The 17,318-nt window shown below is 39.9% G+C and overlaps 2 protein-coding genes and 1 long non-coding RNA gene across 4 annotated transcripts; 1 reads left to right on the top strand and 2 right to left on the bottom strand.

Annotated features, from left to right (window-relative positions):
- Positions 1–435: 435 nt before the first annotated feature.
- LOC124072413 (ubiquitin-conjugating enzyme E2 D3-like) lies at positions 436–7,145 on the bottom strand. Of its 2 annotated transcripts, XM_046413827.1 has the most exons (8): positions 7,003–7,145; positions 6,703–6,809; positions 5,533–5,596; positions 5,043–5,074; positions 4,733–4,810; positions 4,147–4,252; positions 3,334–3,427; positions 1,478–3,116 (listed from the first exon to the last, which is right to left on the bottom strand). In XM_046413827.1, exons 2-8 carry the CDS (start codon positions 6,724–6,726, stop codon positions 3,068–3,070), a joined length of 447 nt encoding a protein of 148 aa, XP_046269783.1. In that variant the 5' UTR covers positions 6,727–6,809; positions 7,003–7,145; the 3' UTR covers positions 1,478–3,067. The 2 variants fall into 2 exon arrangements, with proteins under 2 accessions (XP_046269784.1, XP_046269783.1); XM_046413828.1 differs by having other exon boundaries at positions 436–1,546; positions 6,703–7,132.
- Positions 7,146–7,839: 694 nt separating this feature from the next.
- On the bottom strand, positions 7,840–15,870 carry zmp:0000000662 (RING finger protein 145). The gene is made up of 11 exons (XM_046413823.1): positions 15,573–15,870; positions 15,063–15,317; positions 14,219–14,327; positions 13,461–13,552; positions 12,962–13,203; positions 12,418–12,593; positions 12,165–12,305; positions 10,806–10,988; positions 10,560–10,707; positions 9,863–10,219; positions 7,840–9,271 (listed from the first exon to the last, which is right to left on the bottom strand). Exons 2-11 carry the CDS (start codon positions 15,229–15,231, stop codon positions 8,375–8,377), a joined length of 2,514 nt encoding a protein of 837 aa, XP_046269779.1. The 5' UTR covers positions 15,232–15,317; positions 15,573–15,870; the 3' UTR covers positions 7,840–8,374.
- On the top strand, positions 10,089–11,079 carry LOC124072414. The gene is made up of 3 exons (XR_006845499.1): positions 10,089–10,230; positions 10,548–10,753; positions 10,868–11,079. It is a non-coding gene; the product is annotated as an uncharacterized LOC124072414 (long non-coding RNA).
- Positions 15,871–17,318: the final 1,448 nt, after the last annotated feature.

The raw sequence follows: 17,318 nt of genomic DNA on the forward strand, positions 1-17,318 counted from the left end.
AGCTACTTTAGATTTAAATAATAGAAAATATAATCAACAAATAAATTATGGTGTAATATTACATATTAAAATAAAACGTTATTGACCCTTGCAGGAAAATGGAAAATAAACTCTTACGTAGTGAAACTGCCTATAACAGAAAACTTTGAAATTATACTGTTGTGAAAAGCCTACTTGGTTAATTAGCAGTTTCTCTAACAGAAACAAACCAGCCGTAATCCCTCAGGAGTTAAATTATCTACAAGTACAATAAAAACGTTCCTAAAATATTCAAGACTTTGCTAAATGAGGCTTCACTTTGTTTGACAGGCACAAGAAGCTCCCAGCAGGATGAAACAGGCCTTTAAACGCTACAAGACCAACACAGTTATTTTCTGTGACTATGACGACACTTAAAACGCACACTTCAGAAGAAAAACAAAAAAGCACCGCAGATTTGTGTTATGGTTCGAGTAACTTTATTGAAGGGAAAAGTAAAAACAAACAGAGCCACGAGTTGATTATCAACCATTAGCTTTGCATCAATATTTTAGGGCTACAAGAAGACAGTGTTCGAGTGGGCATGAAACTAATAGCTCATCTACTGGCTTCTAAATAACAAAAAGAAATAGAAAGCCTTTGTGGGGAATCAAAATTTTCCAACTTCCAGCCTTACAATCCACTTGATTTGCAGAAACATATCAGATATAATAGCCTACTTTTATTAACATGCATAAAATACAACACTGAAGTTCTTATATTTTGTTTCCATAACATTGATATATACTGCTGTGCTTCTCTGTACACACACTTTGATAGTGGAATAAGATACTCTTCTTTCCTCAGGTAATAGATTCCTATACTAATGATCAGAAGAACATACTGACATCACGCCAGTCCAGGAGTCACATACAGGAGCTACAGACCAGTTTCTCCAAATCTTTAAGAGAAGGCGTTTCCCCATTTCAGATTTTTAACCGCTTTCAAATTAAATGCAGCAGAACTTTGCCAATTTTAAACTTTTGAAATTCAAAATGTATGGGTATGCCAAAAGACAGGCTTCTCTTCAAGTGCTCTGAGAAATCCAGTAGTCCAGTAAATATCAAAGCCACATAATCCAGTCAGTTAAAGGACTGGATCATCATCGTGGTGTTGATCTAACGTTCAGAAACCAGTCGCATCACATTCTACCAAGTGTGTGCAGAGTACATGACTAACATCACCAATTTCGGGTTGAAAAACTCTTACTGATGCATGCTCAAACTGAGTGTCCAGAAACTTTTTTTTTTTTTTTTTTAGCTCCATACAAAATGGTAGTAGAAACTTTACAGAAACTGGCACATGTCCTAGAGAGAAAACACTATCTTCTTATGAGCGCGCAGGTGGAAAAATGAAGGGAGGTAAAATGCTCTGGAGGAGAAAAAAACAAATGCTCTGGAGAGGGGGAAAATATGAAGAAAAACAGAATCCCAGAATTTTTAGCTTGGACAATTTTTTCCACCAGCTTTCCAAACGATGTCTTCACATTGCGTATTTGCTTGTCCACTCTTTTGCTGTTCTGGTGTATCTGCAAAGAGAAAAAATAAAGGAAAAATAATTTTAGGACGCCTCAAGTCAACTCATCACACACATCACTGAGTATGTTTGTGACGCTCTTAAGAACTACAAGTTGCTGCACACTCGCGTTTTATTCAAGACTTATTTGAGCACATGCACTTGAGCACATTGCAAGCCGAGTTAGCATCCTAACGCAGCCTGGACACTTTGTACACACTTGACTTCTTGAACATGAGACGGTGCCATACTTGTTCCACATGTCATCTCTTGCTGCCAAAATGACAAGTTAAGACTAGGTTATTTGCAAGAACAAAAAAAAAAAAAATAAATAAACTTTTCATGCTGGAGTTAGTAGTTATGATTACATGCACAAAAGATTCTGCAGATCTAACGGTGGGTATGACTACAGCATCAGGAACTATTTTCAAGTTATTGGAAACTAAAGCTCCAGATTTAAAGTTCTGGGTAGCAATACATCCAGTCTTGACTCAATTGTAAAAAAGTGTATTTAAAAATAAATAAATAGATTAAAAATAATAATAATAATAAAGTTCCTCCTTTTACAAATTTGCTTTATTTTTTGCTCCATGTTTTATTAGAATGTCCAGTTCAGTCAGTGTTAAGATCCAACTCCTTGTGTCAGCCTTTCCTTAAATGACTGTTAAAAAAGTATTATAAAAATAATAATACATAAAGTATATATATATTTTAAAAGACCACATTTTTATTGCATGCTGTTGCAGCTGCCAGCTGTAAATGGCAGTTTAAAAACAAAAACACCTGGAAGTTCACTATCTGCTCAAACATCAGCCGTTTCATATAAGAAACCAAACACATTTTATGCTTATTGTTTGGGGTTCAGACATGACAACTCGTGAATACACTTATTTTTAGCAGCCAAATGTTAATGTGCCCTCAGCTCCATCACAAAGAGCACTTTTGAGAATGGTCCCTGCAGAAAACTCTATTTCCATACAACAATTAACTGTGAAAAGTAAAGGCAGCCCATTTGTCACCAGTTTCAAGTATATTGAAATAGATTTCCCAGCCATACTGAGTGAAATATAAAAAATGGTCAACAATAATGTAAAATTTGTTATCTGTATTAAGGTGTTGTAGAAAATGTCGGATTCTCTGGAAGTCTATTACATGTGAAAATACTCTGTGAAAGCTTACTGCTTATTCTCTTTTCATGCAACAGAAGAATGGGCTGTAGCAGGACTTGTGATTACAACTAATGTGTGTTCAACTGTCAAAGACCATTGTATGATTGGGAACAAACACTAGACTTGTTTATTTACAGCTTATCAAGGTGCAAGCCAAACCTAAGACCTGAGCTGCCGATGGCTAACAGGTACTCTGCATGTACAGACAGCCAGAGATTAGCATTAATCACAGCCACATCCCACACTGCAGCCGTACACTTCGTAACAGAGATCCAAGCCTCTGGTTATGCCAGTGGGACCAGAGCATCACAACCAACCAATCCCATAACACTAGCCAAGATGCAGCACTGCCTCCTGGCCTTACCCTAAAGCATGGCATACTTCGTTGTCCACTCCTGAGCTAGTTTATTGTACCTGACAGAGCGAAACTAGGTTACATACTAGTCTCAGGTGATGCTAAATTTCTCAGGAGAAAATTAACTGTCTTTGAAAGTTAGATGAGGGCCTGTTAAGGATACAAGACCATACAAGATGTACTACAGGGCTGTTTTTCTCCCCTGGAAGAGACAATGAGTAATTTGAATTGTTTAGAGAAGTGTTTCATACATGCATGTACGGATTATATACTTACCTCTGACTATCTGTTTTGTAGATTCGTGCGATCTCTGGCACTAGCGGGTCATCAGGGTTTGGGTCACATAGCAGTGAGCAAATGGAGAGAAGAACTGCAAGAAACAGACAGACATTAATCTACTGTTCTGTACAATTTTAAAAGGAGCACATGAAAATATTGGTTTTCCACATCTTAACTTTGTTACATTAATGATACTCGACTTGGATATCTAATCCAAAACTGTGCATGTCATTAACATGTAAATGAGAAACTCGACAACAGGTAACACCTAACAGCAAAATTTGTATTAATAAAGTAATATTAATTATTTGCAATGTCCAAAAGAACAGAAACATATTTTTAAAGAATATCTGCCAAAAGCAGGACACATTTCAAATGTCATTTCTGATCATTTTTAAATCCTTTTATGAGCACAGATCAGATTCAACAGATTCAGGCTATTGGACAGTACTTTAAAAATGATATGTCACTATCTAGAATCCTATCTGAAAGTCTACCAAGAACTTACGGTAATCTGTATTGAACCTGGACCCTGGCATCCACTAATAACTGACAAGTTTAAGGTCAAGAACTCATTGTGTCTGTTGTGAATACTTTGCACATTTCTACACAAAACTCCACAGCTCTTTCAATTAAATAACATATTGTACATATTTTTCATAATATTCTATTTAGATTTTGTTGTCAATTTTCTCTTTATGCTTCTTGAATTGTTGAGTATTAACTTTTTATCTTTATTTGTTTTATTATGTTAACGATATGTGAAGTCCTACTGGGCAATAAAGCAGCTTTTCTGAAGGTTATCAATACCTTTAGAAATAGTAAGTGCAGGAGACCACTGTGATCTGAGAATATCCAGACAGATACTGCCGTTACTGTTAATATTTGGGTGGTAAATTCTTGTTGTGAATGCAACCTGGGGAAAGAAAAAGAAACAAACAGTGAGAACAAGGGAAATAAAGCTGCGTCATGCACCAGGTCCTGGTTATGCAACGTAAACTTCTCGTGGTGAGGCAGTGACGCTTGATACTTGTAACTATCAACTTCTGGACTGACCGGTATTACTTCATGAGGGCTGTCAACAGATAAAATGTGTTCATGACGCTCAGCTGCTGGGCTGGGCTTGGCTTGGCTTAGTGCACAAGAAATTTTTCCCTGTTGTTCCTGTATAACTTCTAGAAAAACACCACATACAAAATCGGAATTTCTGATTTCAAATACAGTGTTTGCCCCCAGTTCCTGACACTGACATTGGACATTATTTTAATACTGCAAGGGAGACTTGTGTCTGTTGCACAAGTGGAAGGCTTCATATGTGAAAAACAACACATCTTTAATTATCACAACACAAAAAAAAAAAACTAAACCACCTTGTTTCAGGTGTCAATCAGCTTACCTTGGGTGGTTTGAAGGGGTAGTCTGTTGGAAAATGAATTGTCAAGAAGAACACTCCTCCCTGATATGGACTGTCGCTCTAAAAGCAAGGATGAAATTTACATATTTTAGAAGAGAATGATGTAAAACATCCTGTCCAAAGCTCCCCATTATCAAGTCAAATTTTTACCCTTATCTCAAGAGCACATTTAAAGCAGCCATGAGCACAACCTCTGTGACAAATTTGAACATCGTGCTGCTTTAACAAACAAAGGGAGCAACAATTATGTTACTTTATGTTATGTTATGGATGTTTTTAAGTATCTACTTACAGGTCCCATGATTGTTGCTTGCCAGTGAAACACTGCAGAGAACAGAGAGTAAATGTTTAGAAATGAGGATAGGCCACAGGTATGTGATATGGCTGGAAGCAGGCTCTAAACTGAAACACAATTTGCCTTTAAATATCTCATTTTCATCATCATACACATCATGTATTGGTTTTACTCGCCTGTCAACCACTCTTAAATAATTCAAAAGTCAGTTTCAGTTCTGTATGTAATTGATTAGCTGTTTGCTCCATGTCCAAACAATCATTTCAATGGGTAGTATGATACAGAATGGTGATTTGATGTCTATCATTGTCATATATCATGGCAAAAAGGACATATTTTGGTTTTGGACTATTGGTCAGACTAACAAGACATATTGAGATGTGGGAAATTATGGGGGGGTGGGGGGAGTTCTGGCAGATTAAGTGTTAATGAAGATAATCTGTTAGTTGCAGCCTTAAAAACTTTCGACCAGCTCTGGGACACTTACTGTCATCACCCACTGGGCCAGCTGAGCATTGTGCTGGAGGGTCACGAGCCAGGTCACTGAGCTCCTGCAAATAAAAATAAGTTCACAACAATAACCAATTAGACTGCTGTAATCTTCAGAGACAAATCAATGAGGAGACACCATCTGAACTCAATGTGCCAGACTGAGTGTAAATGTCAACATGGGGACCGGGGAGGGGAGATGCCACATGAGAGGTTGTGCGCTCCATTTATTTCACAACACCCTCCTGCCGGTGTTGTTATCTCCTGCCACTCTTCAAGTTCAACTCTGCAGCAGCTCAGGGGGCCACCTTGTTATGGTCTCCATAGTTAACAGCAAGATGAGCCCGAAGCATATATACACTGCTGCCTCTACTGTTATTTTTAGGTCTACAGCTACTTTAGGGGAAGGTGGAAGGCACAGCCCCGCCCCGGCCTCAGGACACACACCATTTCACAAATAACTTTATGGATTTCCTTGGAAGAACATTCTAGTCAACAGCAGAGTGAAGCAATGAATCCGCGGTGTGGAGACTTCTTTAGGTGTTTCTCTACGCTACAGCTGCCAACTTCCTCCATTAGAGAGCCAGCACACACCCTGTGATGTGCACAGAACAAATACTTCCACATACCAAGGAAGTGTATCACGAACACGGCTTTGACTGCTAGCACAGATTCAGTGAGCGATATGAGTCATGGGTTCTGGTAACAGAGGACCGAAGCTGTTATACAATGTTTCATCGACTCGCTTGTTACCAAGACACACGACATCAGTTCTTAGTAATGTAAGCACACCGCATCGTAACACGTATGCGTTTATGTAAAGGTAAGAAGTGTTGGGCAATTCACGCGGCCTCCTTTCTTTACCCTTAATCCACTTCGACAAACACACCGAACCTCTAAACGAAACTGCTAACGTTCGCTAACGTTAGCTGGCGAGCCAAATGGCGTTTGCCGTTCAAACGTTTAGCCGACTCCGTGTGTGCTAACCGGTGCCAAGAATAAAAACTATCGTAAGTTCACGTGATCATTAACACACTAAATTATTGTACACACAAATTTAACAGTTCCAGAACATGTTTCACAGAATACAGTGTCACAGACCGTTACATTATATGAGGCTAGCGCGGCGGACAAATGCTGTTAGCTAACGCTAACGACGTTATCTTACCTTGTTGATCCTTTTCAAAGCCATCCTCTCTCTGTATTATTCTCTTTTATTTTAAGGTGTTCCGATCCGAGCAGTGAGGGGCAACCGTGATGTGCCAGGATGATTCCCTGTCAGATAAATGACAGACGGTGGGTCAACTCGACGGCCTTTCTTCTCGAGCTAGCGTAGTTAACTGGCTAGCGTGCTAAAGCGACGTATCCGCTGAGTTCTTAACAAAGCTAGCTGGCGATCTTATCCAGCTTATTATCGCCGAACGACAGACCTAACACTGCCCTTCGATAACCCTCACTTTCCCCGTACTTTCAGCGTCTTCTGTTGGATTCTTTGTTTCCCCGTTCGAGGCCGAATAAGTGCGTGAGTCAGGTGAAGTAAGCCGGACGACGGAGCTCCTCTTCTTTTGGTTTCGGTCGTTGCCGTTAGCTCTCTTCTATGTGAAGCTTTATGACGGGAAGGCGGTCCGGGTAGCTGCTGAGTGACGGGACGGATGTGGTGGCAGATTGGTTTACAAGCCTGCTGAAAGAAGGAAAAAAAACAACATGCGTGACACACTAGTCAGGAAATATCAGCATTTAATTGTTAAAGGGAATAAACTTAAATTGGGATACTTTTTTGGGCATATTAATATTAAGCCGCACATTCACAAACTCAAAATAACATGCTCTACTATGACTTTTATTAACTTTGTTATATTAGTTATGTCAAAGGGTATTCCCATTAAAAACGCTTATTAAATCACGACAGGGATGGATTTCAAACTTAAAATAATAAAACGACACCAGGGCTGGTTTGTGATAACAGGCCATTTTCCACAGCAGACAATGTTTTTAATCAAATTAATTAATGTCTGCCACTTATATTGAAAAGAAAAGAAACCTTTATGTCTCTATGTGCTAAGGAGGACATTGCCATGGCTATAGTCTTGTTTATAGCATTTTATCATGATTATATTTTAGTGTATCACTGTGAAATTACCATCTCCAAATCAACATACAAGCCAAACATTTCCTATAGAGGCTCTTCTCTTTCAGAAGTAATGTTGTGTTTAGGGTTCAGACATCCGGCACACAATGTCAGACTCACCGTGCATCTGTCATGGTTTTATTAATCAATATAGAAACTACAGTAAAGAAAAGTACATGGTATCACAGCAGTAATTTAATACTGGGAGAACCTTTGCAGTACAAAAGACTGATTCATGAATAACGGAAAAGACAACTTCTGAAGCTTTCTTTTTCCACACTGCTTTCACAGAAATGCTAAACAAGTGTACTACATTGAAAAAAAATTAAATTAAATTAAAAACAAATGTCATTTAATTCTGTAAGTAAACATCATTATTGTTCATCATTGTAATCTGGCTGAATTTGGTAAATATTGCCACAAGATAACTGTTTCAAGGTCACACATAATTTCTTTGAATTATATATATATTTTTTTCTTTTTTACAATTTCTTTACAGTTGTACAATAAGCGTCATTTTAACCCAACACAATTTTGTCTCTATATTCAATCTGGACGCATGTTATTTGCTCAACTGAAGTCCATTCAGTACACTATCTCGGTAAGAGATTTCCTATTTCCTATTGGTTCACAGAGAGAAGGCAGATGTGCTTGATTCCCCAATATGGAGCATCACCATTTCAAACCCCTTCAAGGCACTGATGCAGGGCAGTCAGTCACTGTTGTCTGTGCTTGTGCAAGAGAGGGAGGATAGCTGAGGGATCTGTGGGGCAGTTTCAGCCTCTCTGAACCCATCCAGGTCCAAGTTTGAATGAGTGCCGTTATCCTTATGGGTCTGAGAGTCTGAGTTTTCATTATATGATGTGACAGACATTTGGCTATTGACAAGGCTCAGTCCAGATGCCTCAAAATTTTTATTAGCACTGTTTGATGAATCGAAGCTGTTACACGATTTAGGTGTCCCATCACAGCTATGTGCACTATCGCCGTTTTGTGACTCTGAGGGACAGAAAGTAACTTCAAATTCTGCTCCATTAACGTCAGATTGGCCCTCAACTGTGTTCTCAGTCACAGCAATAGGAGTCAATGGCAGAGGTGAGTCCTTGTCACTCTCCTCACCTTGGCTGTGCATGTTAGAGCAAGTTTTACACAACAACACATGGGATCTAGAAACGTCCCCCGAAGAGCAGCTCGGCAGCGGGCTTACAAATCCAACAAAGTCCCCGCTGGAGCTGAAACGAAGACCTTGGGCAGCCTCGTTGTGCGGTTCAGCTGGATGGTTTTTATCTTCTGTGCCACAGTTTCCATCCCCAAAATGTTCTGTCTCCTCCTGCTGCTCGGTGGGATCAGGAGTCGCAGCTTCGCCCTGTGTCTCCTGAGACGTGTCATTGTCAGGGCTCTGATCTTGCTCTCCTGCAGGCGGATCTGGCCCTGCGTCCCTCTGAGCTGGGGCTGCCGTGGCATCGCTTGAAGCCTGGCTCTGCTCCGGCGGGGTGGGTTGCACCGTTTGGTGACACATGGGGCAAGTCTCCTGCACGTAGAGCCACTTGCGGAGGCAGTTGCCATGGAAGAAATGTCCGCAGTATGTGATTACTGCAGAGCTCATTTCCTGTCAGAAAAGACACCAAGACTGTTTGGCTAACTGCAGTAGTACAAGAGGTACTAACACACCTACAACATTGTTACATGTATAAAAAGTCTGGAGTTGCACTCCTAGACTTCTTTTGCGCAAACATTTGAGCAATTCACTTACATAACTCAATTTATTATAAGGTATATATTGTATACATTATCTCTTATTTCAGTTTTTATTTCATTTAACTCGAAACATTCTGTGCTGCTGTAACATGTGAGTTTCCCCAATAAAGGCTCATGTTATCTTAACTTTCTCTTAAAAGGCAACTTAAAAAGCTTCAACAACAAGCAAATGGCAGGACTGACATCCTCTCTGCAGCTACTTCCTTAACAGCATACTTAGTCATCATCATCAAGGACAGAAAAAAATAAACAGTCTAAACTGGTTTTATCAAAAACCACGGCCACAAGCCAAGAATCATAGCTGAGCAGCGCAGAAAGAGGTGGGGCTTAACTGTAAAACAGGAGCAACAAGACTTAAAGGTACACACAATCAGGTTTTCTAAGACGTTGGGTTTGTTTGCTCACAGCTTTGCTCATACCTTGAAGTCACCGTGCCACTAACCTGAAAGCAGATGGAACAGACGTCATTGTGCTGCTGTAGCTGTTGAGTCGTGGCTCTGGGGAGGGAGTTGATCTTCTTGGCTGCTTCCTGTCTGAGCAGGAAGCTCCTCCAGCCAGACTGAGCCCGGAGCCAAACGTTAAAATATGAGTGGATGATAATGACAGAGGCGCCCATCCAGCTCCACTCCCCGAACAGCGACTCCCAGGTGCCGTATGCCACCACGCAGAGCGCCACCACAAACTCCAGCACCCTGCTGACGGCGTTCACCCAGTAGATCACTTCATCCAGGCTCTCGATCGGGTCGCTACGAAACAGCTCCACCATGAAGAGGGAGTAGATCAGCATCGTGCCTGTAACCTGGTCAAACAGTATGCATTTTCCTTTATTAATTAAAAACAAAATACTTTTTCTCTTCATGTTTAACCTTATTACTATAGGTGATATATGTAGATTTTGTATATTCTAACAGGATATTTTTTTGTTTTAATGGGGGTTTATTGTGTCTGCCACAGTGCCTTTTATTGTATATACATGACCAATGTGGGGCACTAATGTCAGGCTTTACGGAACAGCTTAATCCAAAAAACTTGTACAGTACACTGACTGCACACATTCATAAAAATGTCAACGATGTCAAAGTGATGACACGTGCGCTACATATCCAGTTTCCCTAAACGTTTCACAGGAAAAGACCTACCTGAAGGGAAGTCAGCATGCAGCTAGAAACCAGTATAAGAAGCCAGAAATCCATGTGGAAGAACTGGGAGATTTTATAAGCCATAAACACTGGGAAAACCAGCAGAAGCAGACACATGCTGAGGCCACGGAAGTGTTTCCACACACTCCTAGAAGCACAGAAGAAAAAGAAGCCAAAAGAGAACTTTTAAAGAGGTTTGGGCGTAGGAATATCTCGCCACCTGAAACCCACTGTTGCTGCTGTTACCTGTTGCGGGATGCACCCAGAGCCAGAATAACTGGATCTGTTATTTCGATCATTGACTGCAGGGTTGAAGTCACCACGATGAAGAGGATGATGCTGAGGAGGAAGGTGCGCTGCAGGGCCTGCATGTCTAACAGGCCCGTCTGGAGAGCGAGCAGGAGCAGCGTGACGCCCTCCGTCACACCTCTGACGAGGGAAGAGTCAAAGTCAAAACAGGGCAATAACGCAGCACTTTGAACTGTATGTGGGTCAATAAACAAACTAACTAACTAAAAAAGCTCCTGTAGTTTTTGTTTGCACCAAACTGTGCACCAGCTGTTCCACCTTATTCTATTTTTACATTTTACTGAATTAAATGCTGCTCAATTCAGTTCCATCTAATCTCTCACAAATGATGCCAAACTTCTTCTTATAAATCCTTTGTAAACAAACAGAATGAAATCAGTGATTACTAGAGCTGTTAGAGTTGACTGACAGAATTAATAAATATATATATTTTTTACAATAAATCAATAATTTAAGTAATTTTCACACATAAATATTTAACATGAATTACTCTTACATGATATTAAACAGAGTATCAGCGTTTGTTTGCTCATTTGAAGATGGTATTTTGAAAACTGTGAGGGTGCACTTTTCATAGTTTCATAGTTTTAATCTATTATTTTTATAAACAAAAGAATTACCAATAAATCAATAAAATAATCAGCAATAATCAAAATAATGCTTGGCTGCAATCCCAATGACTACAGTGACAGTAATGCTGCCAAAAGTGTTGTAAACAAAGGGAGGGGATTTTCCAAGTAACCTATTCCTGAACTGTTCTTGGAAAACATCTGTTTACTGCCTCTATATGACTCGGGGGCGCCCCAAAGTGGTGGCCGACGCCATAAGAAAGATGTTATCATCAAAAAGCACAAATACTGAAGAAACAGACACATATTTAACATAAATAATGTGAAAACACTTGGCTTTACAAAGCTTTCATACTGAGTTTCAGCTCAACTGTTTAGCCGACCGCAAATGTAGTTTTGCTCATTCTCACAACTTTCAAAGCAGACACAGCTAGCAACTTGCTGGTGAACACAGTGGAGCATTTAGCCACTAAAGAGCGGTTTACTTCCCTCGGGAGTTGGTAGAGACCAAAAACAGAACTAAAACAGAGATAATATCATTATCAAGTGAACCCAAACACCACTCCAATAGAATGATGATGTTATGTTATGATGATGTTTCACCACATCAGCTTCAAAAGGGATGATATGTTCATCCTTTGGACCAAGTGGCCAAATATTTGTTACTGCAAGAAACCGCATATACATGATAGTATAAAATACCATACCACTGGGGTAAACTTCTCACCTGTGCATGACGTTCTCGTTCTGAACAGCTGCATAACCTCCCAGGTAGAACTTGCATAGGTTGAGCAGACCAAGAGCAAGATAGGACACGACGAAGGTCAGACCAAGGAGGGAGTATGGTGTGGCACAACATTCAGAGACACTGTAGGGTTCAATAAATGATGCAAAGAAATGAACAATACAGGATGTGTGTAACGTCGGGTACAGACACGCACAAAGGAATAATATGTACAGTTCACATAATCACATCACACCTTGTGAGCAGGAAGAACATGATTCCCTGATGGCCAGCTGAGGCGTTGCCAGACATGGTGTTTGAGCACAGCTGGAAGATAAACAGAACAAACCAGAAGACACTGAAGAGCACTGGAACGGCAAACTGGTTCCAGAGAGAGATTCCCACTGCCAGAAGTCTGTACAACTCGATCACCTGAGGGACAGGAAACCAGGGATGTGATGATGAGTTCAGAAACAGGACATACAGTGAACAAAATGGATAACTTTTAACAAAAAGTAGAGCGATGTGAGCACAGCACACAACATATTCTTATCATGTGGGGCAGAGAAATACACAACATTAAATGTAAAATGGATTTATTTATGCCTCAAAACCCACAGGATCAATGCGTAATTGAAAAGGAACATTTCTAAATAAACAAATTGAGCTGGTAAAATAGGAAAACGAATGAACTATCCTGAAGTGAAACAGTGAAAGTATCTTAATTCTTCTGTCAAGTTAAAAATCCTCATTGTGACAACATTTCAATGTAAAAACAAAGGATTTCAGAATAAGAGCACCTCCAGCTGCAGCAGCTCGGAGTAGGCAGCCCTCGCGAGACGATACGGCAGGAAGAGATGTGAGAGGAGGAACACGGTGATGCCCGCTCCGGTCAGACCCATGGAGAACGTGTTGACGGTTAACAGCGTGGCCTGAGGGACAGCGCAGAGTCTGGCCAGCAGGGGGAGCATATGTGCAGAGAACAACCACACCTTTCTGGTCTTCATCAGGAAGGCACACAGAGTGCTGAGAATAATCTGACCTGAACAGAAATAACACCGAAACAACTGTGAAGCTGAGGCTTCTCAATGACTAAACACTGTGATCGTGAGTGTGAAATGTATTTCTCAGAGCTGATGACAAATAACTCGATTATTTTATGACTGATAACATTGTAGCAGTTTATGAAGGGGCTAATTGCAGTATATTTATAGCGAAGCTCCTTGAAAACCTTCACAGTCAATAAATATGAACTTAATGTGCCATGCATTTAGATGTAAGGTTGGCTTCCAGACTCACTAGTCATTGCAGAGACAAATCTATTGAAGGCCAGGGAATCAAGGTACACTGCTCCTTCATACCCGTACTGCAGCTCCTCACGTAAATAATCTCTGTAAAATGATCAGAAAAAGACTGTAATTACATATATATAGTACATTGTATCATTGTTTGTTTTTAACAGACACGTGGCTTTAAAAGAACACAACACACACCTGCCTGAGTTGGTGACTCATGCTGCACGATGTTCAGAGTTAGGACCAACAGGATTTATTATGTGTTATAGTTCATGAAATTAACTCAGCAATAAATTAATAGATTACCAAACTTTATCCCACTAAAGTAACACAATTGATGAGCTGACAGCAGATCAAATTTACACATTCTGAAATTATTTTGCACATTTTCCATGCATTTTCTTCTCTTAATTAACTTAGGCATTCATCAGTCAGTGATTTCATATCCGTCAGTCATTTCTGTCTCATTAAGTTTTATAAGGTTTACAGAAACAAGCCTGAAGCCTTTAAAAGAAAGCCACAGGTTGTTTTTCTCTTTGCAAGATAAATAAACAAGCAAGTGAGCAATAAAACAACACAGGCATCAACACATGACACAGACTGTGTCTCCTAAAACTGATCATCAGGCTGAAGGACAGTGGATACACAGAGGGAGGGTCATTCTGACCGCAGCCCAGCCTTGTCAGGAGAGAAAACTGATCCGAGTGCAATAAATCTAAAAACTCTAGTAGTAGCAGTAGTAATAGTAACAGGGCTTCTCACTTGGAAATCTGATGCCCCATGTACAGGAGAAGGGCAGCGAGGATATGGAGGTAAAGCGTCACAATGTGTCTCAGTGGCAGAACCAACACCACCACATTTATCAGATGACCTGGAAGGCAAACGGGAAAGCTTGTTTTGTTTCCGGTGTTTGATGAGGCCAAGAGTGAAGACCACAGACACTCACCCAAAAGTAAAAACACACTAGAAAGGAACACAAGTCGGACTCGTCCAACGTCATCACATCCGCTGTAATAATCTTGGCAATGCTGGCATAACTTAATAGGCCGAAACATTAAAATTACACAACTACTGTGTGTTCATCTTTTGTTTTGATAAGGTCATGGATAGGGCTTCAGCTCCAAATTATTTTCCAGTTAATCTGCCTGTTATTATTATAATTGTTTGGATTAATAGTTTTGTTAATATAAGAAAGTAGTAAATATACCTGTTTATACTTTCTCACTGGCCAGGGTGATATCTTCATAAATCCTCTTTATACTCAAAGAGATTCCAATTCCAGTTAAATAAAACAAGCTACAACCAGAATATTTATAACATTTTTGCCATTTCAGTTGTTTTCCTTCAGGACGTAAAATCCCTCAGCATTAAGACCCACAAAACTCTCAGTGAAACTAAGGCTTCACTTAATGTCTGTCACTCAGGGGCTGAAAGAGGGTGACCCAACACAGCAACGTAAAGTTTCTTGGCCATGTTGTAAAGAAAGAATCCCCATCACATGAGAGGAAAGCAGAAGTGGACGTGTTAAAACACACCTGACCTTTTAAAACTGCACAGGGGTACCAATTGTTCCCACAGCTCATTATTTCATCACATGCGTGCTTACCAAGATAGTACATGTTCCAGATCACATATTTGTATTTGAAGAGCATGTCTTCATTTTTGGCCTTCAGGTGATCCGTCAGTCCTTCAATGTCACATTTATACAGCAGGTCCAGCACCAGTATACTTGGCACCCTGAGGGCAACGTTGGCCAACTCTTCCAGACGAGGCATCTTTGAAACCTTTTTGGTCAGCAGAGAGCTTGTGTGTCACATGCTGTTAGCTAACAGTTTCATTGCTTTGCTCGTCTTCTTGTCATCTAAAAAAACAAAACACAAAACAAAACACACACACACACGCATAAAAACTAAAGTTAGGCTCTTCAGGGGCACCCACGGACTCCTCTGGGAGCAGCCAGGCCGTTATTTAGCTGCCAATTCCGGCTTCAGCACCAAATTTTACACATCAATTATCGCGTGAATGCATACGCGTACGTTAGACTGTGGATTCAGACCTCACAGCGACAAAACTTTTAATTAGCTAGTGTGTGTAAAGTGACAGTGCGTTCACTTACTTTGCACGGCGACAAACATCACAGCCGCACAGCCATTTGCTAGCTGCTAAGTGCTGCTGGTTGTTAGCTTTCACAGAGACCACCGACATGTTTTCATAGCACTGCAGGCCAAATAGCTTGGTTTTTCTGTAACTTCCGCTTGTCAAAGATAGTTCGAAACAGCCGTCATGGAAAAAGTGGAATTAAATGGCTCAAATTAAACGATACGAGGACGAGTAAAAAGACTTCTAATGCAATGTTATGTTTCCGTTCGCTTGCGTGGCCATTTCCCGTCCCTACGTCACATGGAAATGCACCAATGAAATTCAGGTATTCTCGGTTTCAAAATAAAAGTGATGTTTCAGGATACTGCCACTACTACTACCACCATCCCACCACCATCACTTCTACTACTACTACTACAAGCGACTGGTACTACTATCACTAATGATAATAATATGCATTTATGCAGCACTTTTAGCAAATTATATTCATATTATTCTTTTGCAGTGGCTGGGGTCCCAAGATAAATTTGAGTGATTAAAGATATATATAAAAAAGAGAAATAGATATTTCTGCTACATTACATTAATTTCATTTGTTTTGGACACTTCTCTGATTTGACTAGATACATCCACCTCTTTAGCCCTCTATAAACCCTTAAAAATAAACCATGAGAAATTACTTTTAGGTAAAACTACTCGCAGCTCATGGCCAAAAGTCAAAGGTCAAAATGTATGAAGGCGGTATGCTTACGTATATTAATGGATCACAGGCAGAAAAGGTTGGGACCCACTGGTGTAGTAACGTGTGTTTTATAAAGTCAATAATAAAGTTATCTTCTAGACCATTTTCATAACTTCATATATTTAAGCATGTTTATCTAACCTTTTGTTCTTCTTCTATCAAAATGTAAAAAGATGGAATAACAAAGCACAACCAAAATGAAGTTATATGAAACACCATCTTTGATGAAAGTCAGTGGTTCATGCAAAATCCAAATGAATGTATCCAGAATTTTGTAGGATTCCTGAATATACAGGATTAACACATACGTTTTCTCTCTTTCTTTTTTCTGTTGGTATATCTGGATGTTTGTTGTATCTGTGTGTGCATTCATTTTTCCTACCATCATCCGTCCGCTGTCAACATTATGTGTGTTGTCTCCACACAAGCTCTCCCAAACAGAATTTCATCCTGTCTACAAACAAATTATTAAGTTGGATTCCCAAACAAACAGTAGAAATCACATCGTTTTACTCATGACAGTCTCCTTAGGAATGTGATATTTCTCTACAAAGTTCAGATGGGCTGTTCGAACTGCAGTTTCTCAGAAAGAGAGATGACTAATATGAAGAGAGTACATTTCCTGATTGTGTGGGTGAGAGGTTGCCTGTCTCCTTTCTCTTCTCATCTGCATATAGAAAGGAAGACGTTACTCATGTCAGGTAGTTTACGTTTGATTCACCGAAACATAACATCACATAATTTACACTTCTATAAATCTCAAACTTCAGAGGAAAACTGATCAAGATGATATAATGACCTTAGCAAAACGCTGATGTCCTTAAAAATAAAACCCCTGTGGAAGAAACCCAACAACCCTTACACGTACAGTTTCTAAAAACCATTAATTTGCCAAAGACTCGTACAAGAGTTTTAAGCTCTGATCTTAAACTCAATAAAGGCACATGTGCAAAACACTGTAAACATCTCATTGGTGTTTGATGCCTTCCTGTCACAGTGGACTGAATTTAAAATGTCTTT

Source organism: Scatophagus argus, chromosome 15, assembly GCF_020382885.2.
Source record: "Scatophagus argus isolate fScaArg1 chromosome 15, fScaArg1.pri, whole genome shotgun sequence".
NCBI lineage: Eukaryota > Metazoa > Chordata > Actinopteri > Scatophagidae > Scatophagus > Scatophagus argus.